At 41.9% G+C, this 18,631-nt stretch overlaps 1 protein-coding gene across 2 annotated transcripts in view; it reads right to left on the reverse strand.

Moving 5' to 3' along the window:
* Positions 1-10,024: 10,024 nt before the first annotated feature.
* Positions 10,025-18,631, reverse strand: part of TNFRSF19 (TNF receptor superfamily member 19) — a 51,025-nt gene continuing 42,418 nt past the window's right edge. For both annotated transcript variants that reach the window (XM_015852085.3, XM_015852087.3), the window contains exons 6-10: positions 17,741-17,905; positions 16,679-16,804; positions 15,820-15,922; positions 13,650-14,050; positions 10,025-12,381 (exon numbers count right to left, since the gene is read on the reverse strand). In XM_015852085.3, coding sequence (XP_015707571.1) covers positions 13,657-14,050; positions 15,820-15,922; positions 16,679-16,804; positions 17,741-17,905 — 788 coding nt within the window. In that variant the 3' untranslated portion in view covers positions 10,025-12,381; positions 13,650-13,656. The remainder of the gene's footprint in view (positions 12,382-13,649; positions 14,051-15,819; positions 15,923-16,678; positions 16,805-17,740; positions 17,906-18,631) is intronic.

Below are 18,631 nucleotides of genomic sequence, written 5' to 3' on the forward strand. Positions count from 1 at the left end.
CAATAATGTTTATCTGGAGTTGGCACGTGTTAAAAGATTCACTGAGACAAAAAGAACTTGGGAAAAGGAAATCCTAATGCTAACACGAACCTGGGAGCAGTACTGTAAAGAAAATAGAGCTTCGCTGTTGGTGGAATAAGAGCGTTTGAAATTAAGAGATTGCCCGTAGGTTTTAATATGAAAGAAATCGATGTTGGTTCTGGAATTGACATCCTTTATCAAGATGTACGTAGTTGCCATTGGTTTATACCTCTGTTAAGCCTCTATTGCTGTCTCATGATGTCCCCCTGTAAACAGCAGCCCTTGCAAGCTCTTGTCAGTGGCAGCAAACAACATCTTCATACCAGAATGCAATACAGACAAAGAAATGAAGAAAACTTCTATTTTTTCTCGAGTGAAGTGGGCTTCAGCTTGTTGTTCATAGCTGTGGGTTTGGGGGACATTTGGCAAAGACAGGAGCTGGTAGATAAAAGAAGTGTAATTCAGAATGACGGCTTCAGGGCTTTTTGGTAAAGAAATGATGTGGACGCCACTGATTTTTGTTTGATGAAATAACCTTTGAGGACTGAGCAGTCGACGTCATTCAGAATCTGTTGTATCAGCACTACGATGCTTACTACAGAAAGGGAAATATTATTCTAAATATTTTTTTTTCTCCTGTTCTGTAGATTCTGAAAATGCTTCCAGCTGTTCAAATGTCTGATACTTTTTCCTTTCTTTTTTCTTTTTTTTCTTTTGAGAGAGACTTCTATTTTTCAGCAGCTTCGTGTACTTTCAGTAATGTGAGATCTCTCTTGTGACCCTCAGCGTAACTCTTCTTAAATGTAAAAACCACTGCAATCCTTTTCCAGCATTCCTGATGTCCCCACTGGGGCTGCTGAACTGGCTGCCCAAAAGTGGCTTTAGAGCCGCTCTGTGTAACTCCGCGTCATGCTTTTAATCTGAAGGCGTACCGTGTTTTGGACTTCGGCTGCTATAGAAAATAAGCAGTGAACATCTTTCTTTAGAGGAAATTATAGCCTTATGCGATTTGGAGATAATAACATGCAATTAAGACATACCGGAAAAAGCAGACATGGATTACATTTGATAGTCTGAGGTGTCAACTGTGCTTTTTTTTGTGTGCTTTTCCATGTTTGATGTGATTGTTTTTCTGATTCATTGACGGTGGGATGGAATAGCGCTTAATAATTGCTTTCTGGTGGAGTAAATGCAACTGGTACGGCAGCTGAGTAAAGAAGGCAGGGAAGGGAATGGAAATAGAGCAAGGAAATGTTGAACGTAGGTTAGAAACCAGACTTGAAAAATGGTTGATACAGAAGCAAAATGACCTCTGGGTTAGGAGCAGGGAGCCTACAGTTGGGTGTTTCTTCCAAGTGTACTCACAAGGTCTAACATGGAGGTTACAGCGCTGTTGCTAACAAGAAGGTGTTCAGGAAGGTTTCTGCTTTGTGTGCAGTGGGAAGCCAGGTGGAATAAGTCAAGCTACACGTTGATAAGAAATTGATTCTAAGATGTGGAGTAGCACCTGGTCCAGTATAAATCAGTCTGCAAAATTGAAAATGAATGTCATCAAAGTAATGGAGCTTAGTGCCATGGATGATAGTGAGGTGCAAGTGAAGAGTGTGGATCACGGTAATGGTAGTGTTGATGGCTCGGAAAGGATGCATTACAGATTACCAGGTGATTAAAATACCTACATTGTGTTAGGGAGTTTGAAAGGTTGAACATTGGTCTCGTGAATAAGAGTCTAATGAGCTGATGGCTGAGATTAGACACATTCACTCCCAGTTTTCCTTTTTTGACAGCTGAGCACTGCAACACGTGCAGAGGACTCTGCTTGTTGATCAGCATGAGACATGCCTGTCCAAACCAGACAGTTTTCCTCAGAAACGTGCCAGAGTTTGGGTTAATTCACAGAGGCCCCATAGCCTCAGTTCCACAAGTGGGCAGTCATCTCTGCTGGTCCTGGAGTGGTTTTGAAAGGGCTGCGTGCTGGGTTGCCATCCTGCTCACAGCTTCATGGCTATGAAAGGGTTGATGAGAGCTGGAAAAGCAGTGGGAGCCAAAGTGCTTCCTTGCTGCTTGTTAAGTGGGAGGCTCTGCGCATATGGCGTTTCAGAGTGCTTCTGGGCAAAGTAGTGGAGATTTTCTTTTCCCAGAGCCAGGGATTTGTTTACATGGTGTTGGGAACATGTTCAAGTGAGTGCCTTACCCTGGCATATTTGCTGTATGCCAAAATAGGAATATTACATTAAAATGAGAAGACAACTTGAGAGCCTAAAATGAACAACTGCAGAAAGTGAACTCTCGGGTTTCCCGGTGCTTCACCGTGGGAGCACTGCTGGTGTGCTCAGGGGGAGGAGGGGAGGAGATAAAAGATAAGGCCGTATAAATCAGCCCGGCAGGACAAAGGCGGCCCCTCTGATCTGCCCCAGCTGAGGTTTGTTTGCCTTTCACGTTTCTGTGGCTGCTCTTCCCCAGACGACTCCTGAAGAGCAGCTCTGGAGCTGTGTAGGAAATGACTGCAGCTTGTTGTTCACAGGAAGTATCCAAGAAATCTGTTAAAAACTAAATGCTTAAACCAGAAACAAAGTGCCGATAAAGACCAGGTTGGTGCTTTGCTGGTCATTGCTTTCAAAGACAGGGGAGCGTTAGTGGGATATCTGCTGCTTTGCAATTGCGTGTAAGCCTGTAGCCTATGGGGCACCTTGCAGGTGGTTGAGGTTGGCCATCTGTCATCCTTTGTGGATGGACCATCCTAAACATGGCTTTTCTTGCTTTAGAACATAGACTCCCAGAATACAGATTTCAGGCATCCTCCTTTAAAGTCAAAACTCCTGGAAGCACCAAATTACTCTTATTTTGAAGGTTCCATTTTTCATTCATTTGTTCCTGGCTGTGACTGAGTTTATGCATTAATAAACAGTATCATATAGCTCTATTAAAATGGTTACAGAAGGTGTTTTTAATTAATCTTTGGGACGTCTTGGGTTTTAGGAAGTGGCTTTTGGCCGCTGTCCCTCTGACTCCTTCCTTTACTCTTCAGCCATCACTGAATGCTCCACTTCTCCTCTGCTCCTACACCCAATGGGTGGGAAAGATGAGCAGGCGAGGAGCTGCTGGGGCCATGGCCAGGACCTGGAGGTTGTAACAGCGTCATCCACAATACATTTCCACTGTTCCAAGGGAGTTAAGGACTTGCACTGTTTATGGTTGTTGAGGATTCCATCCTGAGGCTCTTTGAAGGCACCGAGTTCCAAGGAGCTGAGCTGCAGGATGGGCTTGGGGTGGTGATGAGACACACAGAGGCATCTCATTGAGCATATGGGAGGAAATGAAAAGTGATCTGATTTCTTCCCATGGGTTTTAGAAGTAAGAAAGGCAGAAAAATTGACTTGAATGGCCTCAAGTTGCACCAGGGCAAGTTTAGGTTGGATATTAGGAAGAACTTCTTTACAGAAAGGGTAGTTAGGTACTGGAATAGGCTCCCCAGGGAGGTGGTTGAATCGCCATCCCTGGTTGTGTTTAAGAGCCGTTTGTATGCGGTGCTCAGGAATATGATTTAGTGGAGGGTTGTTAGAGTTAGGGTACTGGTTAGGCTGCAGTTGGACTTGATGATCTTCAAGGTCTTTTCCAACCTGGGTAATTCTATGATTTTATGATTCTATGAATGTCTTAAAATGCCTGTCTTTGCATCCAGAAGAATACAGTTGTAGTAAAGTCATTTTATAAGAGAGCCCTAGGGGATACAAGTGATACAGCAACTGCTATAACACTCCAAAACATCTATAAAACTAATTGTACGTGTTATCAAAATGATTCATACTAGCCGTGGTAAATCCCATTCATTACAAGCGAGAGTTTAAGTCACAGTTCGCTGCCTCTTAACAGCTGCACAAACAGAGTGCACTGTCGCCATGGGGTCGAAAAAGGGATAGCATGTCACCTTTTGGATTTCATAAGAATGTGAGATGTAATTGCATGCTTCGAGATGGAGGCAGTACTTTTGGGATCTGTAACCCAGCTCAGCTGTCAGAGACAGGAAAACAAATAAGCAGAACATAAAAAAGCCTCCTGTGCTCAGAGATGGCTTTAACCACAGAGCCTTTCTGATCAGACCTGTTTCCTCGCCATCCTTCTTGTTTTCCCATAACTTGAAAAATAAATATGTTTAAATTCTGCCTCGCCCTGGCTTGCCTCCAGCTTGCTGAGCGCGTCCCTGGAGCAGAGAGGAACTGCGTGTCTGCTGTACGGCTCCGCTGAACCCAGCTAACACCACGAGCCGTCTGCTCAGCGCAGCGCCGGCTCGCTGGCGGTGTTTTCCCTAAACAGGGATTAAGATAACTTGTTCTACTTAATCAAATTAGTTATCTTTGATTCAATCAGGTTTTTAAGCCAAATTCCCAAGACAAGGTGGTTTTAGTAGTTTGTTTGGTTTGTAATCTGTTTTCCAACATAATCTGCTTAATTCTTTTTTCTGTATTTGGTTCTGGCTGTCTCAAATGTGTGTGTAAAAAGGATGTTGGCTGGCTTGATACAGGGAAATAGCTAACTTAGCATTCACCCTCTTGACAGTTCCTCACTCCATCAGTAAACCATTCCATCTTCCAAGTCTCGCCCTGGGTCAGTCAGGACTATCAGTCTCGCTGCTCCGAGGGCTGTGTTTCATTGGGCTTATTCCAGTTCTTTTTTCTTCCCCTGCTTCACATTTGTTTCTCATTCTGCCTCTCACCTCCAGCTTTGTCTGCTTCATCTCCCGTGTGAGGAAAGGCCGGGTAACCTGTGTGTGTTCAACCTGGGGAAAAGAGGAGGGAGATCTGAAGGGAAGTGGGAGGTAAATAAATGAGGCCAGGCTCTTCTCAGTGGTGTGTAGCAATGGGACAAGGAGCAATGGCCTAAAACATGAATATGGGAAGTTCTTTACTAACAGGCAGAACTTCTTTATGGTGAAGTTGACGGAGCACTGGAACAGGCTGCTCAGACAGGTTGTGCAGTCTCCTTCTGTGGAGATACTGAAGATATTGAAGACCCACCAGGACACCTACCTGTGTGACCTACTGTAGGGAAGCTGCTTTAGCAGGTGGTTGGACTCAATGATCTCTTGAGGTCTCTTCCAACACCTGCAATTCTGTGATTCTGTAATTTGGGGGGAAAAAAAAGAAAAATCAGTTTTTTCTGCATATCACCAACCAACGCAATGGCCCTTCTGGACACATTCCTGGGCACCCAGCTCTGGATGCCCTGCAGGAGGGGGTTGGACCAGGTGACCTCCAGAAGTCCCTTCCAACCCCAACCACCCTGAAAGTCTGTAAAAGCTCAAGTCTTATCAGAGCTCTTTCTCTCTTTATCGGGACCCTTTATGCCAACTGAAAGCATTTCAAATTCCAGCCACCACATCCTAGATAACAGGTCGTTTCTGTGTAACCAGTTCAGAAAGGCAGCACTTGTTTAAATAAACAGGACCTTTGAGCATTCCTCTTACTTTTCAATTGCTCCCCGAGGTTTTTAGGCTGGTTTGCAGCAGAAATGGGACACGCAGCAATGCTCTACTTCTGTTTCCTCCAGTAATTTTTTGAGTCCATTCTTTCAAAGAGCTGAAAGTCACAAAGATGCTGATGGATCCTTGAAGAGAGGAGATGGAGGCATTCCCTCATGCTCTGAGCTCCTCTCCACCATAGGACCCGGGGGGAGTGATGACCTTTTGGTGCTACAGCTCTCCACAGAAGGAGGTCCATCCATGCTCTCAGCCAACCAATAGACCACACGTTAACATTTCATTAGCCCTGCTGCTCTGATGAAGTTTTCAAGGGCCAATGTTAGTATGGCACTGGCTTTTCCTGGGCTCTGTTAGAGGCGAGATCTACACAAACAGCTGCTTTATTGAGACTTGAAACGGCGACAGCATTGTGCACATGGAAGTGGGAGACGTACATAGGTGGAGCTGGTGGTTTGGCTGAAATCCCAGAGTTTTATTTCATCTCTCTCTAAATGCTGGGCAAATGATTGAGTGGGTGAGAAGCTTTGCTTTCCTGCCTGTCTGTCGGAGAAAAGTCCTCCTTGTGCCAAATCCCCTGAGCTAGTGCTACGGCCCTCCCTTTTAATCTGTGGCTGCCTCCACTTTCACTGACCCGAAACCTGATTTTGTTAATCCTTTAGGTTACCTTTGAATATATTTTCTTTGTTTTTCTTTCAGAATCCACTCAGGAAAGGATTTGAGTCCTCCCTGCCCAGGAATACTCAGCTCAGAGGAAATCCCCCAGATCATTAGGAAAAACTTCTCCAAAATAGCGGTTGGGCAATGGAACAGACTGGCCAGGGAAGTGGTGGAGTCGCCATCCCTGTGGTGACTTATATGCTTATATGTTCAAGCTGACTTCCCCTAAAGAGAAATGCCACCTGGAAAGCAACCAGTGCTGTCATTCCTAGTGTAAATGGTGCCTGTGTGTCCGAGATGTTTCTGTTTGCCTTTTCAGTACAGAGCTATGGGAAGTCATAGAATCATAGAATTGCCCAGGTTGGAAAAGACCTTGAAGATCATCAAGTCCAACTGCAGCCTAACCAGTACCCTAACTCTAAAAACCCTCCGCTAAATCATATCCCTGAGCACCACATCCAAACGGCTCTTAAACACAACCAGGGATGTCGATTCAACCACCTCCCTGGGCAGCCTATTCCAGTACTTAACTACCCTTTCTGGGAAGAAGTTCTTCCTAATATCCAACCTAAACTTGCCCTGGCACAACTTGAGGCCATTACATTGGTCTTTTTGAGGCCAGTACATTGGTCTTTGCAAGCTGGAGACCAATAAGGTGACCACTGTCAGCACCCAACAAGAACTACAAGGTCAACATTGCTGCCTAGCCCTGCTGGCAAAGCTTGAGGCAAAATCTGACACCCATGGCAAGTGGTTCCCCTTGTATTTGCTTTTTTTTTCTTCTCACACCATAAACACTGCACTGTGCTATTCTGGTTGTGTGAATGCTGACACAAAGACAGATGAGTGTCAGGGCTGATGTGCATCTGTCTGCAACCTCTCTCTTTTTGTTAGTACTTCTCTGGTGCTGTTAGTGCTATTAAAACTGTTAAACAAGCAATATGAAGAATATTAAGGGCATTTTCACCTGGAATCTGACTGTAGAGCACAGGAGGGTGGTGTGTTGGGTGTCACAATGAGACTTCAGGGAGTCCTCACAGCACAGAGCAGAAAGGACACCTCCTTCCCTCACCCTGCTGGGCCTGGGGCACCCCACTGTTGACCCATTGGGCCCCAAGGCTTAGTGCTGGATCATGTCAAACTTGTATCACTCAGATTAGCGTGACCCCTGTGCAGGGGTGTTTTGTAAATCACATTTTTTATGAGTTGAAGGTTATGAGGTGCTGGCACAGCTGCTCAGAGAGCTGTTGGATGCCCCATTCCTGGAGGTGCTCAAGGCCAGGCTGGATGGGGCCCTGGGCAGCCTGAGCTGGTGGGTGGCAATCCTGCCCATGACAGTGGGTTGGAATTAGATGATCTCTAAGGTCCCTCCCAAGCCAAACCATTCTATGATTTTGTATTTAGGCTTCCCAGCATATTTATGGCTGATCTCTGCACAGCTGGGAGACCTGCAGGGTGAATCAGATGTAGCAGGCTGCAATAGAAAGGAAACCAGAAGGCTGCTTTTCTAGGACAAGAAATTGTCTAGTTCTAACTGAGTGAGGAAGCATCATCTGGCAGACAGATACTTACAGGAATCTCTGTCCCAGCACTTTGCCAGCGCCTTGAGTAAACTCAAACACTATCTATTTGTTGATGAAAGCCACAGGATATGTGATTTATGGCATTCCTGAGCTCTTCCTTGTGGGTCCCATAGCCTGTTGAAATAGAAAGAGCAAGCTGAACACACAGGCTTGATGCTTTTAAACACATCAAGAGACGAAGCGCTATTTTTCCATCTGAAGGATGGAATTTCTTCTCTCTGAGTCCATCTGTCCTGTTAGTTAAAAATCAGTGCAGTGTGTGCTGTGATTCTAAATATGTGGTGTCCTCCTCAGTTTGCCAGGTGCAGAGTTTCAGCACATGAAGTTAGAGGAAAAGTGGTTGTCTTTCCTTTGGCTTCTCAAATATGATTGTCAGCAGAAGTGTAGTGAAAATGACAACTGGGGACCTTCGTGTGCATGCAGACATGGCTGCTGGTCTGCTTGGTCATTGCAGCCGTACCATGTTCCTGCATTGTCTGTCCATGGTAGGGAGGTACGCTGGTGTTCATCAGCCCTTTGTCACAGCAGGGTCCGGTCAAGGTCTTCAGATGCCACCAGCCCTACCAGCCCACGCTTATTTCATCCTATTGAGAGCACTGCCTGATCAGGCAGAATCAAATCAGCTCACGTGCGATATGAAGAGCAAATGGGTTTGACCACTGCTGCCGCCAAACCTAAATCCAGATTGAAGCGCACCCTGACAGCACAAAGTGTGCATTGTGTGGCTTCGCTGCATGGACCTCAGCTCCATGGCTGTAAGAATGCTGCGCCCTCTCTTTGAGGACAAAACAAAGCAGCAGTGTCTGAAATGGAATGTGCTGCAGGTAGCGAGCTAAGCCTCCATCACCAAAGGCAGCGGGAGGATTAATTAAGCACAAGAAGGCTGTTGCTTGGAGGGACTTCACAGGAATGCAAACCGAAGGCCCTCAAAGAGCCCACAACAAAGGGCAAAGCCATGCGCGCTGCAGCTCGTGCCAGGATGAGCTCTGTGGGATTAAGGGCTTGGTCTGCCTTGCAGAAAGGGCAGGAACATCGCTGCCCTCAAGAGCAATGCGAGCAGGAAACAGATTTTCAGGTGGTTTTTCCTTGGTAGAGTGGATTAAAAAGTTGCATCCTTGCTAATGACATAAATGCTATATCTGATACAATCAAACCTGTATGAAAGTCTTAAGATCACTTGTAATTTGTTTTGAATTGTGGTTGGTTTCCAAATAAAAGACCATAAGCACCTGCTTCAATCTCTGCTTCTTTCTTGGTTTTGACTTTTTATGCTTGGCTGGGCCAAACCAGTGTGATCCTGGCAGCAGCGGGACTCCTGGAGCTGCCTGTTGTGGTACAAAGGGGTCCAGGTGAGACAAAAACTCTTGTTTTTCAGATATTACAGCCAATGTTTGTATGGGATCTACATGCCTGTGTACAGCTGAAGCACCTGTATTGCTCGGCTGAGCTGCGGCTCTCAACACAGCTTGGCACTGAATACGTTCGCCCTCAGCTTTCCACATCAAACCCCAACTCTTCACATGTGGCGTGATTCACTCTACAGAGCTCACCACGCCCTTCACTAACCGTTCTGTATGTGAATTGCTCTTGTTCAGGTACATGCCTTACATCCACTTTGGAAACGTTCCGTTTCTTCTCCTGGAGATCTAGAGATCTCCATTACTGCTCTTTCCACAACGACAGCTGTGAGTAAGACATAAGCAGCCTCATTTGAAAGAATCACAGAATCACAGAACTGTAGGGGTTGGAAGGGACCTCTAGAGATCATCGAGTCCAACCCCCCTGCCAAAGCAGGCTCCCTACACCATGTCACACAGGTCGGCGTCCAGGCGGGTCTTGAATATCTCCAGAGAAGGAGACTCCACCACCTCCCTGGGCAGCCTGTTCCAGTGCTCCGTCACCCTCACCATAAAGAAGTTCTCACGCAAATTCGTGCAGAACTTCCTATGCTGAAGTTAAAGCTAAGTTAGGCTGTAAGGAGCAAGGAGCCAAGCAGGCTTTCTAACTTCCCTTTTCCCTGCTCTGCAAGGATATTGAGCAAGGGATGAGGGCTGGTGCCACTCCCTGGTGCCACAGCAGAAGATGAGCACAGAAACACAGAAAAGAACTAATCTGAAGTTTGCTGGAATAAATGAGTCCCTTCTGAGGACAGAGGGAAATAGCTGTATTGATTTCTCTCAGGCACTTCTATAAAAACAACTAGTGCTGGAAATTCTCTCCCACAACAACCTGGCATGGTGTCATCATCCAACTTGCTTTAATGCATAACGAATGTACAACAAACTGAATTCAAGTAAGGTTTTATTCACAAGTAAAAAAAAAAAAAAAAAGAAGAAGAAGTATTACAAAGCAATTTATACAAGGTTTTAATTTACATTCTTTATAAGATCATTTAAAACAGCACTGTAAGTCCTTAGATGTGCTATGTGGGCAGTCACAATGCGGCGGTAGTGTATGTTTTCTATTCGCATGTACAACATTGCTTGCCACAGGCAATATAAAAAAGACCAATTTGGTTAAATTAAGGACAGAAATATATACACAATATACACATACATGAACAGCACTCTTTTCATTTCTACTCCCACTTTGCTCCGAAGCCACCTGTCACTCATGTGAAGATGTGAGTTCTTCTACCTGGAGTTGCCGGACAAAAGCATTATACAAAGCATAAATTCCAATAGGAAAACATACTGTGACAGATGCCGGCAACAGTTTGGAACACAGCAGTTTAAAGAGCTGTTATTAATGAGAGGTTAAAAACACACACGTTCTATAAACATCCTACCACGTAATGAAATGCACGCTGGATTTTGTTCTATTTGCAAGTATTTACAGAGAGGCACCCATCTCTTCATGCACAGTTAGTGAAAAATAACATTTCAGAACTTATTGAATGTGTGAAGGTGTCCAAAGAAGTGATTCAAAACCACTCTTAGTTGATCGTACACTTTTCAGTACTGAGTTGTGTAATTATACTCCTTGTATAACCGAGTATTCTTCTACGTACGAGATCAAACAGGAGTCATTACTAATTAAAATAAGCCTCTTAAGTAGTTTCTTCACTTTGGCTTGAATTTGACAGCTGTTAACCAACAGTTTTCTTTGCACACATTAACGATCTCATTGATTTTGGCTGCCTGTACTCAGCCTAACCATTGTACAGGGTTAATCTTCCACCGGCTCCTTCAAAGAAGTCTCTTTGTGTTGTGGAACATGATCGTCTCATCGTTTCCACTGCCGTACAAACCACGTGCAGAAAGATGAGTCACACTGAATGCAAAATCGCATTTGTTTTGCTGATCGCTTTGCTTTTGTCAAGGCACATCATTGGGAATTTCTACAGAAGGATTGTTGAGGTCACAACTGGCAGGTTGGAGCCTGTTGGATGCAGGGAGCCAGCAGAGGTTACAGGGATCACTCACAGAAGTTAAAACTAGATTAGGGAAAAATGGCCGCAGAATCCATATCTTTATAGGAAATGCTACAACAACCTGCAGTCACAAAAGCCATAAAAAACAAAGAGGGAAGGAAGTTGATATTTATAAACTGGGCACACAGGTAACTCCAAGGATTCTATTCAGAGCTGGTAAAAAGAAAAAAAAAGCTTGGAATCTATTTTAATGTGTAATATGGAATTTACACAAAATGTGACCGTGAGAAGGACAGTGACCTGAATTAAAGACAGGAAGTCCACTAAATGAGTGAATGAAATCACCATGAATCTTGAAACTATCACATAAGTAATGAAAATAATTCATTACCAAAAAACATTAGTAATAGATCTCACAGCATGAACAGTTGTGTGACACACCAGCTGACTCTGCTGTCTTGATGTGAGTTGACTACATGTATTTCAACATAAAAAATACACCAACAAGTGCTATCTTCCCACAGTGGGACTTCCAGCAACGTAACATCCCTTTCTATAGAGTTGACTTTCACTAAACCTAGTGCACGGCCAATCTCCTGCTACACTGAACAAAACAATGTTCCCTCCCACAAACAAAGTAATTGGGTGAAAGGGACTTCAACTACATCATCTGTAACATGCAAATATTGTAATTCCCCAGACTAGCTTATTGACTACAATGTAAGATACAATAAAAGCTTCAGTTTATCAATAGAGAATCCTCACATAAATAGAAATGTTTCATTCTTAAGTCCTTCAACAGCAGGAAAGTGAGTTAAAAACTGCAGCCAGAAAACAATTTCAAATGCAAATGTGCAAGCAGAGAAACTGGCAAAGTCTTGTCCCAGGCCTTCTCACATCTGCAGCCATATTGAAGGTAACCATGTAAACACGTTAACGTATCTGTATGTCTTGATATATTTACACACATTTGTATGCTCATTCCATTGGACTTCTTGAGAATCTTAGGAACTAAAAGGTTCTTTTTCAATAAGAGATGCAAATGTTCCTAATCCTGCTCTCAGGGTTCTCCTAGGTTGCTCCTTAAAGTTTCACTTTGCAGCTGTTACAGCTCAGGTGCAACTTCTTAGAATGTGTGAAATGATGCCGTCATTTTCCAGCTGGTTTTGAAACTGTGTGACACCGAAGACCGGGTGATTTGATGACAATCAGTGGACGAGCAACAGGGAAGCATCATGTTGTAGTGCTGAGGGAAATAGCTTCCTTTCCTAAATGAAATTGAAAGAACGGTGGTTACATAAACTCAAAACAAATCTGCACATGTTTTTATACACAACTATAAATGATTTAAAAAAACACCAAACTGCTGTACGTGAAAAGCCATCCAGATAAGGCCAATATCTGTAGTGATTGCAGTAGATTTTCAGGGCAATATACAAATTCTACTGAAGTCAATAGCAGACAAATCCTTGACTCAGAGCCATTTATCTCCCTTTTCTCTTCTTGAAAATGTCATGTAAAGAACAAAGGGTTATTTTACAAGTAGCCATGCACTTTGTGTATCCAGGATGTGCACATTTTTGTTAAATACTTATTGCTTTATACTTTTTATTTAAGAACAGTATGAAAGTGACATGTAAACTGAATGGAAGAGGATCAAATGAAGGCCCTTTATTCCTGCAGATGACCTGAAATTTTCATAATTACAAATAGCAAATTCTTTTAATTAAACGTGGTCCATTACTAATGTTATTAATATTAGTAGTAAATGCTTCTTTTCCTGTCTCTGACTATTGCAGCTTTCCAGCCACAGCCTACACAGCAGGTAGAATGGTTGAATAACACCACCAGTACAAATGCTATACATGGGGCCCCTTCACAGATAAGCTACGAGTTGCTCTCATAGAATCACAGAAGGGCCCGGGTTGGAAGGAAGGGACCTCAAAGATCACGAAGCTCCAACCCCCCCCCCCACTGCAGGCAGGGCCACCAACATTCACACTTAACAACAGACAAGGCTGCCCAGGGCCCCATCCAACCTGGCCTCAAAGTTACTTCCAGTAGTAGAAAAAGGCATTTACAAACAACAACAAAACAAAACAAATCATATATTGTGCATATTTTTAGAGGAATGCTTGCATGTCCTCCATGCTTTGTTTAAGATAAGCAAAGACGTTTCCTCATCAACAAGGACTGGCCACACATAATAGCTTTGCATAAGACTATGAATTGCTATTTTTCCCCTGAAATGTAATTAGAACTCGATAAAAAATGATTGGTGTACAGGCCTACCCTTCTGTTCTGGTTTGTATTAGTTCAGCATTACAGCCTGAGTAATTACACCTTTCAAATTCAGTCAATCATTTTAAAACATGAAACTCTTGGATCTTTTGTAGAGCTGTAACTTATTTCAGGAGCAGCCAGGTGTAATCTCTGGAGAAACATAACTACACACGCTTTCACAATTCTATTTTTATCTAGCTCTGCGTGCCTGGGGAACTCATTCTCACTCCTTCTTTGTAGTTGTATTTCTTACCTCTTTATCAGTCTGTAGAGTCATCTGCTGTTCCATTACACTTCGTCTTTGGCTGGGATTCAGCAGCGGCTGAGTTCTGAAGTGATGAAACTTCTATATATGTTCTATGCTTGGAGATTTCAAAGGGCTTTGCAGTGTTTCCATCAGAAGACTTAGCTGAAGTAAGTGCATCACTTAGCTCTGGGTTATTATCTGACTCAATGGCAGTTGCATTTTCAGTCTCCAGACTGCAGGGTTTTGCAGCAACTCCAGCCAGTTCTGAATATGATTCACAGAAAGAAATGCTGTCACAACAAGCTGAGTTTTGCATCAGAGGCCAAGCATCTGAAATGTCTCCACAAGCAGAGCGTGAAAGAGAACCAAGGAAGGCAGGAATCATTTCTCCAACAGAATCAGAAGCCCTGCAAAAAGATAAAAGGCGAGAGGTTTGAAAAGCATTCCAGCAAATATCAGTATTGTAATTATCGTCATTAGTGACTATAGGCATTTCACACAGATTAAACAGGGTCATATTTAGTCAGTACTTGAGAGGCATCCTGTCCAAAAATTCTTTTGAACTGGAAGCCAGGCTGTGTTTAATCTGGGAGGGAAGAGTGCCCTGGAGATTGCTACTAGAGGCAAAGAGGATGCTTGAGGCCCTTCATAATGTGAACATGAAATACAGTTGCGATGTTGAGTCTAAAGAACCGAAATGTGATGAAGTGCGTTTGTTCTTCCATGCATGTGTGTGGTGGGGAGTTAAGGCAGGATATGAAAAGCTTCAATTGCAGTAAGAAAGGTTTTTGGGAAGACTGGCAAGGATTTTTAATTGTTAGAATTTAGAAAACGGGGAAGAAAGAAGAAGTAGAAACTCAATGATCTGTCTCAAATAAAACGATGATGCCGACATACCTCAGCGCCTGCACATCTCTACTGAAAGCCCAGTAAATGATCTACTAAGACGTTCTATTTCAATTAGTGCCTACAGAACTTACAAAAATGTACAGGCTGTAGACTGATATAAAGCAATAATTTATGTGACCAAAACTTTGCACACATTAATACTGCCTGCAGTGCAATTTAAGCAGCTTTACTCATTTCCAAAGCACGACGCTTGGATAGCTGAGATAAATACAAAGAGCCTTTTTGTAGATTGAGGTGAAAAGTCAGGACATTGAACCACAATTGAAGGAAATACAGTATTTTGGCAAAGGAAATGGGAGCAAACTCCATTTCTACTGGAAGGAATCAGGTTCCTTTGATGTACGCACATAGCATGGATATGTCATGTATTTTTAAAGCCTTAACCAAAAGTATTCTCAAAAAGTACACAACTCTCAATTTGTCAGCCTTGCTAATAGAAAAGGATGATTCAAACTTGCTGGTATTTAAACAAGTTGTTACAGAAAACGTAGGTATTTTATATCTCCTGCTTGGGTCGCTACCCTGCCCTGCATAAACAACATCTTGGAAGAAGCTGCTTCTACATTTTCAGTTAAACTTGGCCAGAGGAAGAAAACAGCTGGAAATCCTATATGGTAAACAATAAACAGTCTGAAGAAATAAATAAATCCAGTGTTAAAAGCTGTGACTAGGAAACTCTGCATGACACCATAAGCTTTATATCTTTAGCTCAAGGCATTACAATGTCAGCAACAAGTGCTGTACTTATACTCAGCTGTTTAGCAGAAAATAATGGTTAGAATCCAGTAGAAACTCTGACTTACTTAACATTTCAAGTTTCACAGTCATTTGGAGTTTCTAAAAAAGGGAAGATTTTCATGACTCTTCTAAGCAGTATATTAATCCCCTCGGATTCATAGCACCTTGCTAACACAAAGCAGGAAAGGAGGTCACCAAAGCCTCTATGGAACTACACAGTAAGAGAAAGAATGCCTGTTTGTGAGAGAAATGGGTCACTTCTTCAGAGAAACTCATTTAATGTGTCAGAATTTATCCAGTAATACCTAAACATCACATATATATATATGTGTATATATATATATATATTTCTTTATTTAATGTAAAACTTTTTTTAACCATAAAACTATTTTTGCACAAATCAGGAAGATATGGCTACAATTCATCCAAATCTGGTGTTCCACTCCAAACCGCTATCATACCCTGTGTAAATATTAACTTGATTGCATACAAAATAGCTGTTTAATAGACTTACACACAATTAAATTACCTTTCATTAAGCGTAGTCTGTGAGTGCAAAGCACAGCTGTGACTGCTGTGCTCCATGCTACAGGTTTCATCACAGCACAGTGAAGGAATCAAATGAACAGGCCCTAAGAATGAAAGTTGATGTAATAGTGTTAGATGCATTGAAGTTGTGTGTAAACTTAGACTCTCTTTCAAATTTGAGTATTATTTTACTAGTTACACTATAATATGTGGATTAAGGAAAGAGAGAGGTTATAGATAGCTTATTTTATTTCTTTAATACAGAGTTATTTATAAAAGTCAAATCCTTCCTCCTGAAATAATACAGATACCTGCCATGAAAATCTGAATATCCACTCTTCAAATAAATTTGCTTTTTAATTAGGTACATAGAAGAGGAAGTACTTCATTCTGACAGTTAGCATATTAGGCATTTAAGCTTGTGTTTAAGTTAAATTATGTGTATTTTAATATCATAAACACATCTGTTCTGACAGCACTTCATAAAATCCCAGTGATTTGAATTGTTTGGGTTTTCATCGTCCTTTAGAACTGGTATCATGTTCTTACTATCTGTGAAATGCTTCATACCAGTTTAAGACTCCAGGCCAAATGCAGAGCTATTTTTATCAGAAAGAAATGAGATAGATAAGATACTTAATGCGTTTATTTAGGTGAATGGTCATTGGGAAACAAAACAGAAAAGTCATAACCAAATTGCTACTTAGAAATTCTATGTGCTTGTTGAGAAATTAACAATGTTAGCTTCGTAGTGAAAGCCAAACATCACAACTTAAGTGTCAGATAAATGCTAATCAGGAGTTATTGCTGCTTGTACAACCCCTGTTCCTTACAGTGATTTTAAAATAGACTTAACATACCACAGGTCTGTGATGTGCTCCTCTGGCACTGGCAGCATGTTCTGTGGTTGTATTCATTTAGCCGTGGTCTATCAAAACACGACAATTCAGACCCACTGTAATGAATGTCTTGTGATCTCAAAGACCCTTTTTGATAAAAAGAATAAAATACGTATTAGTAAATGATGCTGTTTTTTTTCCTTTTCAGAGTCTCTATCTTCACAGAGCACTTAAATACCATAATACTCAGCATTTCCATACATTTTCCAACCAGAAGATCCACCATGATGATGGGGTTTGACATAATGCAAACCACAGGTTTTGCAACAAGCCCTAGAACAGCTGGTTCAACTACAGCCATTTGCTCTTATTTTAGTGATGATTTGAAAGCATATCATTTTCACTGTTCCGTTTTCTCCATGGTTAATGATTCTCAGTGATATCAATCTGAAATTTTCTGCATTCAGCTGCTTTGTTTATGTTATCTTAAATAACTTTATATTAATGGCAGACTTCATTTAGTCTGTATCATTGTAGGCCAAGGTGAATGAATCACCAAATTTAACCAAAGTTCAAATTCACTATGCCTGAATTTCTCAAAACTTCTATGGCTAAGGTTAAAATCTTAATGATGCCCCCAATCCACAATCATTAATAAAAAATCTGCTATCCCCACTGTCCACATTAATTAACTCAGCAAGCTAATCTGTATTTCACAATGGCATGTGATGCACAGATCCTCCATGATGGTATGTCTACACCAGTACTGCAATTCTACAATGGCATCCTAACTTAGATCTCCAATACTCCAAATATATCTCTGCAGCATTTAAGAGAGTACAGCTCATAGTTAATGTAAAATTATTTCTGGACATCTGCACAGCATTATCTCAGAAGAAGTAAGTACATCCACACTGGGTTTGCATGCATGCATAGGCTTCTGCTTGCTTTTTTATCTCAATGATAAATTTGCTTAAATGCTGTAGACATAACAATTCTAGGTTTATTTACATACAGAGAGATTTGCCAACCAAATCCTGATGTATAAGTATTACAAAGAAACAGTGATAACTGGAAACTTACAGCTTGGTTTCTTCTCCATAAACTGCCTCTTGCAATAGATAACGCAAAGAATAAGAAGAGCCAAGAGCACTGTAGCAAGTGCACTGCATATAACTGCTGCTAGAGCAGTGTCTCGAGGACTGGAAGCAGTTGATGGGATCTTCACGAGGTTTACTTTAGTGGTACCTGAAACGTAATTAAATAATGATTAGGGAAAATTGTGCCATGTCAGAAATGTACAACCACATGAATGAAATTTGGGGAAACAGAGGAGGATCTCAGGACAGAAAAATAAAAACAGAATGTTCCGTCTGCTAATCTATAAGCTTTACATAGACAGATAATCAACAACTGACTTATTTTAATGTATATATATGTTGCAAAATGAGTGATAATGAGATGCACACAAAGGCACTCTGACAGCCCCTGGGAATGGAATCAGATCTTTACCATGAAAATGACGACCTCTCAATTTTTAATGTTGTAAATGATTTTAACCATTTCCTAGGCTATAGTAGAGAAAGCTGTCCACTAGAGGGAGTCACAATTACATTAACTTCCATTCAAAAGATCCTTTTTGAGGACTTGAGATGCCCGCGAGAGTTCAAGCGCTGTCAAAAAGATCATCTTGCTTGGTTGCACGTACGTCATCAATTTCTAGAATCAAACCAACAATCTCACCAGCTCTATTCTTTTTTTTTTTTTTTTTTAATTTTATTTTATTTTATTTTTTTAATTCAGCGCTAATACAAACACTATCCTTAGTGAAAATTCAACAGACTGACTCCATATCTGCATCGTTGAAGGTTTACGCAACATCTCCAGCTTTGACAGACAGGACTTTCAAATGGAAAGTGAAAAAAAACAACAGCTGAAATCACTGAAGATTTCACTGCAGTGACAGAAACTATC

This window comes from Coturnix japonica, chromosome 1 (assembly GCF_054131305.1).
Source record: "Coturnix japonica strain WE chromosome 1, WE-NBRP24, whole genome shotgun sequence".
Lineage (NCBI taxonomy): Eukaryota > Metazoa > Chordata > Aves > Galliformes > Phasianidae > Coturnix > Coturnix japonica.